Below are 8,520 nucleotides of genomic sequence, written 5' to 3'. Positions count from 1 at the left end.
ATATTTCCTCACGTTTTAAAAGAGAACGACAAGAGATTACGCACCTTTATATGTTCAGCGAACATGTTTCCCAATATTTCCGATACAGCGTTTCCTAACGATGTACAGGTCCGCGGGATTATCCGCCAACTGACTCGTCGTTTCGATACGTTCTGCTTCCCTACAAGAAAACAAACACGTCTTCCCGCTTCGGATATGTCCTTTGAGTATATTCTAGATCAAAACAATGTTTTTGGTCGGGCTCTTATGCCCGTTATAGCGGGTAAAGCATCTTCAGAAATATCGAAAAATAATTTTAAGTGTATATTAATAAAACGGTAAGAGATATGAGCAAATTTAAACAATTTAATCGTTTTATAGTTTCAAAACTTTTATATATTCAGATTTTTCTGCAAAAATTGTCTTATTAAACAATAATTATAATTTAAAATAGACCGCACAGTTAATATACAACTAAATTCAAGAGCGTCTTCAATGGTCATGTTGCTGGATCTTGATGCCTAATAATATCTATATGAATTTCTTAACTCCATTATTTAGCTGTTTTAAACTGCAAATAAATTTTCGGACTTGTAATGCAATCATTACAAGTCCGAAAATTTATTCGCAGTTTAAAACAGCTAAATAATGGAGTTAAGAAATTCATTCATTCATACCTTGAGAATAAAAAATCACATTTATCTTCAATTCTTAATAAATTCATGCTTATAAGCATTTTAAGTACTGAAAAGAATTTTATTAAAAATTGAAAATCAATATGATATCTCTATTCCTGCCTCAGCTAATGATTGCGTTACAAGTCCGAAAATTTATTCGGCACACAGTTAAAAACAGCTGAATAATAAAGTTAAGAAATTCATCTAAACATTATTAGGCAAAATCCAGCCGTGACCGTTGAAGACGCTCTCGAATTTAGTTGTTTTATTAAATTTTTTTAAGTGCTTTATGGTAATATATTATTTAATATTCTTTTTTAAAACAGTTGACAATCTTTTTATACGTAGTTGAATTCATTGTTAAATAACTTTTGATTTTTTCGCAAAATAATTTTCCATTACTTTCGTCGGTACCACAAACGCGCCGCATCGCGCTATCATGAAATGCCTTCTGCTCACAGTCGTGGATTTATGCGGGCTTTTACTTTCACTTGGAATGCTCGATTACGGGCAATAACGAATAATGTATATGTATAAAACGTAAGACGTGTTATTTATTGTATGAAGATAAGAATGTGCACACGTCGTATTAAAATACGACCACTTAAATATAATCCGCGCGCGAGCAAAAAAAGCCGTACACTATAACATTAAAGACGGTATAACAAGGGCAATAAGAACTGATCGACGTTAGCAATTTTCAAATTATATAAAAGTTTAGTTATATAAGTCAATTACAACGATAATTCACAATGTTATCAAATCAGTTCAAATTTAACAAGATTTTTGAATTTCCGAAGGCAGAAAAACAGATATATGAAATGGTTATAATCTACTGAGGAAGAATAGCTATTGATCAAATTTATAGATGATACTGTTTTACTGATAAGTTTACTTATAAAAAGGCTGGAGCCAGTAAACATGTGGCCAAGTTGAAAACTCGATCGAATAAAATATATTTTTAACATGGAAGTATAAATTTTTTGTTAACATTCAAAAAGAAAATTAGATTAGGAACGACGTTAGGAATATATAGTTAAAAATTTCGCTTTGAGCAGTTATGCCCGTTAAATTTATCAACGATTAACTTGCCAAATGAATATAATATTTTAATATACATAAATCGAATTTTTAATTTTTTTGTTTGGTAAAAAAAAGTAGAATAAGAGATAACGACTTATAAAATAATTTCAAGTGTACATTAAAACGGTAAGAAATATGCACATATTTAAACAATCCTTTTATAATTTCAAAACTTTTGTATATTCCAATTTTTAAAAAATTGTTTAACTATATTTTTTAAAATACTTTATTGTAATATACTATTCAATATTCTTTTTTTAAAACGTTGACAATCTTTTTATATGTAATTGAAATCACTATTAAATAATCTTTGATTTTTCGCAAAACAACTTTCGTCGATATCACAAACACGCCGCGTCGAGCTGTCATGAAATGCTTTCTGCTCGAATACATCCATTTTTGAGATAAACAATATAGATGATATATATGAGTCAAAATCGTCGGTCAAATTAGGCTGCGTTCCAACGGTTAATGTTCGCTCACGAACATTATTTATCCTTGTTTAACGTTTGATAAACAACAAGGATGAAATGATTTCAAGAGCGTTGCGAGTTTAGTGGAACGCAGCCTATTACTGTGTTACAAGTATGTAGCATGTAAATATATGTTAGAGGTATATGATATAAACATTTAAGGTATTCGGCTTGTCATTACTACGTCATTGTCTACGTCATTATCGAAGTCATCATTGAGTATATAAGTCAGACAGTCGGTTTAGAAATAGCAGTATCTTCAGAACACGACGAACCTAACAGTGTATATTCTATATATAAAGTATGGACGGTTCTTCCTGCGTTAGAAATCGGGACCGATCGAGACCGATTTTGCGCGTGAAACAAGGAGAAGTGCAAGGAATCCTTGAAGAAAATGTCTTTGGTTCGCACGATTATTACTCTTTCAAAGGCATTCCTTTTGCTGCTCCACCAGTAGGCCCATTGAGGTTTAAGGTAACTTATTCATCGATTCCAAATAATTTTTAATTTATTTCTATTTATTGTATCTCTGTTTAAAACTATTTTACCATTATTCTGACGCATTACAATTATTTTTGTATACCATAAAAGCAATAATAAATGGCCTAATTTTAATTATTTTATGGTTGTTGCGAAATGTAATTTTATTTGATATTAAATCATATTTTACGGTTGTTAAAAATCAGGATCCCGAACCTCCTGCGTCCTGGGAAGATGTTCGAGACGCTTCCAAATGTGGCGAAGTTAGTGCACAGTTGTACCCCCCAATACCGCCATTGCAACCGTCACTTGACAAAGTGGTTATTGGCCAGGAAGACTGTCTTTATCTTAATATTTATGTACCGTACAATATTTATACGAAAAATGGAAATCCTGTTATGGTTTGGATTCACGGTGGAGGCTATATTTTTGGTACTGGCAACGATAGTCAGGACAAACCTGATTACCTTATGGCAAAAGATGTCATTTTAGTGACTATAAGCTATAGACTTGGTGCTTTGGGTAAGATTTGCTTTGAAGGAAACGTATCTCTTGAAGTTGCTCGAAAAATTCTTATCACATATTTGCAGAAAATATAAAGCAGTAATTTCGTTTATTAATATACATATACATTTAAAATTTTTTGTTTTTTAAGGTTTCTTGAATCTTGGTCACGAAGAAGCAAGCGGAAACCAAGGTTTGAAGGATCAAGTTGCCGCATTAAAATGGATCAAGGAAAATATCGAGGTTTTTAGCGGAGATTCAAACAATATCACTGTTTTTGGCGTCAGTGCAGGTAGCATTTGCACGCATCTCTTAACATTGTCATCGTTATCTAAAGGTACATAATATATTCTTAATAAGCAGTAACGATGAATTAAAAATATGTCCTGTTTAAAAGTAAAATATTAATATTATTTCTCCTTCTTTCTCTCTTTCTCTCTCTCTCTTTACATACACACACATGCGGGCGCGCATACACACGCACGGATATCTCTAGATCTCTTCCACAAAGCTATTCTTCAGAGTGGTGTAAGTACATGTGATTGGGCGATGATGAACCTGCCAGGAGATAACCCAACAGCCAATTCTTTTAAGCTTGCGTCAAAACTTGGCAACGATTCCACGGACCCTGCAACAGTTATTAAATTTCTTCGAGAAAAAGTTTCTGTCGATGAAATCATTCAAAAGCAATATGAAGTTCTCATTCCAGAGGTGAGTTACATTTTATGTATTTTTTTTTATTTTGCGTCTAAAAATTAAATTATTTTTGTATTACATTCTACAATATTAAATGTGGTGATTTATTCATATTAAACAATAAACATTACGGATAACACTGTTACTAACTTATACTTAAGAAGAATATTTTGTAGGAAGCATTTACTCGTTTTGTCCCATTTGGACCTACAATTGACGATAAAGCAAAAAAACCTTTTCTTCCACGTCCCGTCTCTGAGTTACTTGACAACGACAATAATATACCAATCATAGTTGGTCATACTTCTCACGAATATATCTTTTTTTATACAGGTATAAAGATTAACAAAATTAATTTATACTAAATGTTATATGTAGATCATATATTATTATTAAAATATAATATTATATATAATAGTTTGCAGTGATGTAGTTTGCGTCCTTTTAAATTCATAGATTATTTATCTATTAATAGGTTTAGCCGCCGCTCCAAATGCTTTAAACACTTGGTATGCGTCTCTACCACTACTCGTAAAAAATTTTAAAAAAGCGCAAGGAGAAATAACTGACTCTGAAACAATAAATAACTTGACAACATGTGTTAAACGCCGATATTTTAATAATGTTACTAACTTTACTCAAAAGAGTATCCCATCTCTTATACGATTTCTGAGTGACGAGCATTTTACACGTCCCATTAAAGATTTTGTGGATAGACGAAGGAAAACAAAGCAAGCACCGACTTATTTTTATAACTTTTCTTACATTGGCAATCAGATGACTCTGGCAAAGGCTATGGGGAATACATTGACTGCACTCGGTATGACCGGAATTATACAATTTATAAAACTTCCTTGATTAAAAATTAATTTCATTTATTTACTTTATAATTTTAATGTAACTGAAAACTTTTTAGGTGCTTCTCATACTGATGATTTGGCATACCTTTTTTACGAGCCGATTTGTAAAAACAATGATCCTAACGGCAAGGATCCGCCGGCAATAGGTACAAACGATCGAAAAATATTAGAAATTCTTACGAGAATGTGGACCAATTTTGCAAAGACGGGGTAATTATCAGAGGTTGTGCAACGCAAAGATATTGTTGGAAAAGATGATAACAAAGTAAGATAAAAATATTTTTTTGTTTTTAGAGATCCTACATCAGTGTTAGATAAGTATGTAACTACTACTTGGCGACCAGCAACAGCAAATAACTTTCATCGCTTGAACATTGGCGATGTTACTGTCCAACTTGCACACATTTCGAACTGTGAAAGAGTAGAAGAGTGGGAGATATGAAAATTTTGCAAACGCTGGTATATTGATTAGTGTGAAACTTTCAAAACAAGTTTTTAAAATATGTATTATGCTGTACTTAATTAACGTTTAATTTATTATATTACATATTTATATCATTTTATATATTTATTTCTTTAAATTTATTTGTATTTTTATATTTTATATTTTATGCTTCAGATACTTTAATTAATATTTATACGCAATTTATATATGAATAAATAACATTTTTATGTGTACGCATATTAATAACTCGTGTATATAAATTTATATCCTTTACTTTTCTATGCAAATAGATAATAATAATAATAATAGATTATAATAATAATACAGATTCGTTGCCCATCATTACAATACAACTGGATATATTCGCAAATAACAATCACAAATTCAAAGTATACTTATGCATCTTACCAAATGTAATACTACATATAAAATCATCAATTGCTCGCGAAGTTACTTATTCAATTATGTACATATACCTACATATATGTTTTCGTCAATATACATATATATATTAAAAACTGATATCTAACAAAAGGGCCAATTTATATTGCCCAGACAGCACAAAATCTAAAATTGACGCATAAGACATCTTTAAAAAGTCTTTTATTTAAATGCCTTTTAGACACTTCTACGAGAACTGTCTAAAAAATATCTAAAATGACTGAAAAACATCCTATGCGTCGATTTTAGATTTTGTGTTGTCTGAGTATCTATGTGGTAATAATATATACTTTGAAATAACATTTAAAACTGAAAAATAAAAAAATATATATTTCGATGTAGCAAAAGTATAATTTCTTTCAACTTGTGAAACACAATTACAATTAGGATTTAAATGAAAAATATTAAAAAGCGTTTAACATGGCAATTTTGAAAATTAGATTTTATTGTAGATTGCAATACGATCAATTAAAAATTATACATTGTTTGCATAAATTCTTCATGGAAATGATTACTCATTTTAACAATAAGTACATATTTATCAGATCTATCATTAGATCAGTATAATTTATGTTAATATAATTGATAAAACAATTCAAATTTATTCTTTAATATTAGAACAAGAATTATGACTTTATTTCAATGGCGTTTAATGGATTATACATATATCACGCCTCTATATATAATAATATCGTCATTGTGCGCCTGTGGCGAGCGGTGATTCTGTACAGTTTGATTACATTGAGCGACATGGCAATCGGAGATATTGTGGAAGAATTCGTTAAGTATGCACGTCACATTATGTATCTCAGTACTAAAAAAATATGTAAAATTACGCAATTATTTATAATAATAAAAAAATATATATATAAATGTGCGCTTTTATAAAAATTGGTACTTTTTTTTCTAATTGAATAAATATATCTTTATATTAAACAGGAAATTACAATAATAATAGTATTTCATAATTTTATACTTTTATAATACAATTTTATAATTTTTATGCAAATGTAATACACTTTTATTCTACATTACATATCCATCAAGAGAGCTAAATCATATTAACAATTATTTTTACTTTTGTCTACAGTAAAAGGTATCATTCAACGAGATAATGATTTGCAATATTGAACATATTTTCAAATAAGATAGTTCAAAGAGATAAAAGATCCAAATGACAAATAAAATTTTAAAAAACAGGTGTAATTAAAGATAAAGTAAAATTTACTTTATTTTATTTTGGATTAAACTCGTTTTTATTTCATTTTTTGACCATTTGAACACTTTTATCTCTTTGAATTGTCTTATTTGAATTATTTTATAACATTTCCGCAATTGGGAGTATATCTTAACGTCCGAAATTCCTATGCCTTTAATCGTCATTATCTTTCTTGGCTAATCTTGATTCCATTAAACGGTCGAGATAGGACTACACAGAGTAGTCAAACCTAATTAATATTCATCAAAATTCTCGTCACTCATCGTCACTCTGGACGTCCTATTATCATCGCTAAAATGAATCTCTATCTCTCTTGATCTGTATAAGAAATCGAAACTCTTGTGAAATTATATTTTTATTTTGGTGTGACATTACACCTTTTTATGATAAAAAAAATCTTTCTCTCACCTTTTATTTTGTTGTAGCTCTTATTCACAGTCAATGGAGACTGATTTTCTAGTGAAGGCTGGAAAATATCTCTCTTATTCTTAATGGTATTTCGTGAATATATGTCATCGAATTGCCTTTTCAGCAATTTTTTCAACTTTTGTATCCGAGAAAAGAAATGCCGTAAACTTAAATGACCTAAGGAAAATAGCGGATTTTTATTAGTGTTTATCTTTTGATTTGCATAAGGGATTCTTGTGAAATAATCTTTTTATTTTAGCATGATACTGCTTTTCTACGGTGAAGAATCGTTCTCTCACCTTCTTTCAGTCGGTTCAGTTCGCTCTTTAGCACATACAATGCGTACAGTGACACTGGTATCAGTCATACCTACCCTTTTCGGTCGTAATTTCTCTGGCGTGTAAATTTATTTGTTTCCAGCGTGTAAATTTCTATTATTTTATCGAATTGTTGATTTATCCACTCTTGTATTGAAGATCGGAACAAAGACGGAGATAGCGGATCGAGAATAGGAGATCGAGATAGAAAAGAAGATCGGGACAAGAATCGAGTCGGGGATTCGGACAGGAATCGGGACAACTGAGATAATGACGATATGCAAAAGTAGTTTTTAGCGTTCGTCATAGTTTCCTTGGATACTTTCGAGTTTGCGTTTAATTGAGTCGATCGAATCTATAGCCTTACGCCTCAAAAAGTTGGTGGTACGTATCACCTGATCTGTGTAAAAAAATCGAAATTCTTATAAAATAATATTTTAACTTAGGCGCGCTATATCGCGCCTGTGAACGGCGAAAAATCTTACTCTCACCTTTCGATCCGTTGTCGCTCTTTTGCAATGAAGGCTGATAAGACCGACTTTTCCGTGCAGACAACATCTCTCTAGAAGGTCTCTTGTTGACCTTATCAGATTTATTACCGGAAAACATACTTGACCGAGACTCACTGAAAGAAGTAATTTTGCAATTATAGCGAGAATTATTTAGGTACGAAAAATTAGTTAAAACGGATAAGATTAGTTAAAACGGATAAACACTGCGATATCACATATGTTTCGTATTTCAATCAATATAGATAACAGAGACAGAAATTATATCTGAACTATTTGTTAAATTTAGCAAGAAAGTTTCTCTATGACGTTTAATCAATCCAGACTCCAATCATATTTGGTTATGAGACTTATATTTTCTTGCATATATTCTTAGAATATTGTTGCTATAAATTCTATATATGATAGACAATTTTTTAGCAGATACAA

General features: G+C 30.6%; 2 protein-coding genes and 1 long non-coding RNA gene across 5 annotated transcripts in view; 1 reads left to right on the top strand and 2 right to left on the bottom strand.

Annotated features, from left to right (window-relative positions):
• LOC105454619 overlaps positions 1-154 on the bottom strand; it is a 3,456-nt gene extending 3,302 nt beyond the window's left edge. For all 3 annotated transcript variants that reach the window (XM_011697346.1, XM_011697347.1, XM_011697348.1), the window contains exon 1: positions 45-154. The gene's annotated coding sequence lies outside the window, so the exon portion shown is untranslated. The remainder of the gene's footprint in view (positions 1-44) is intronic.
• Positions 155-2,337: 2,183 nt separating this feature from the next.
• Positions 2,338-5,289, top strand: LOC105454618 (esterase E4-like). Its single transcript, XM_011697345.1, has 8 exons — positions 2,338-2,686; positions 2,899-3,214; positions 3,348-3,533; positions 3,693-3,907; positions 4,069-4,225; positions 4,368-4,712; positions 4,809-4,962; positions 5,047-5,289. Exons 1-8 carry the CDS (start codon positions 2,516-2,518, stop codon positions 5,192-5,194), a joined length of 1,692 nt encoding a protein of 563 aa, XP_011695647.1. The 5' UTR covers positions 2,338-2,515; the 3' UTR covers positions 5,195-5,289.
• A 1,565-nt stretch (positions 5,290-6,854) lies between these two features.
• LOC105454617 lies at positions 6,855-8,402 on the bottom strand. The gene is made up of 5 exons (XR_975010.1): positions 8,299-8,402; positions 8,074-8,207; positions 7,565-7,982; positions 7,266-7,442; positions 6,855-7,175 (listed from the first exon to the last, which is right to left on the bottom strand). It is a non-coding gene; the product is annotated as an uncharacterized LOC105454617 (long non-coding RNA).
• Positions 8,403-8,520: the final 118 nt, after the last annotated feature.

Source organism: Wasmannia auropunctata, unplaced genomic scaffold (assembly GCF_000956235.1).
Source record: "Wasmannia auropunctata unplaced genomic scaffold, wasmannia.A_1.0 LD335980.1, whole genome shotgun sequence".
Lineage (NCBI taxonomy): Eukaryota > Metazoa > Arthropoda > Insecta > Hymenoptera > Formicidae > Wasmannia > Wasmannia auropunctata.
Note: the sequence above shows the minus strand (reverse complement) of the source record. Positions and strands in the feature narration are given on the sequence as shown.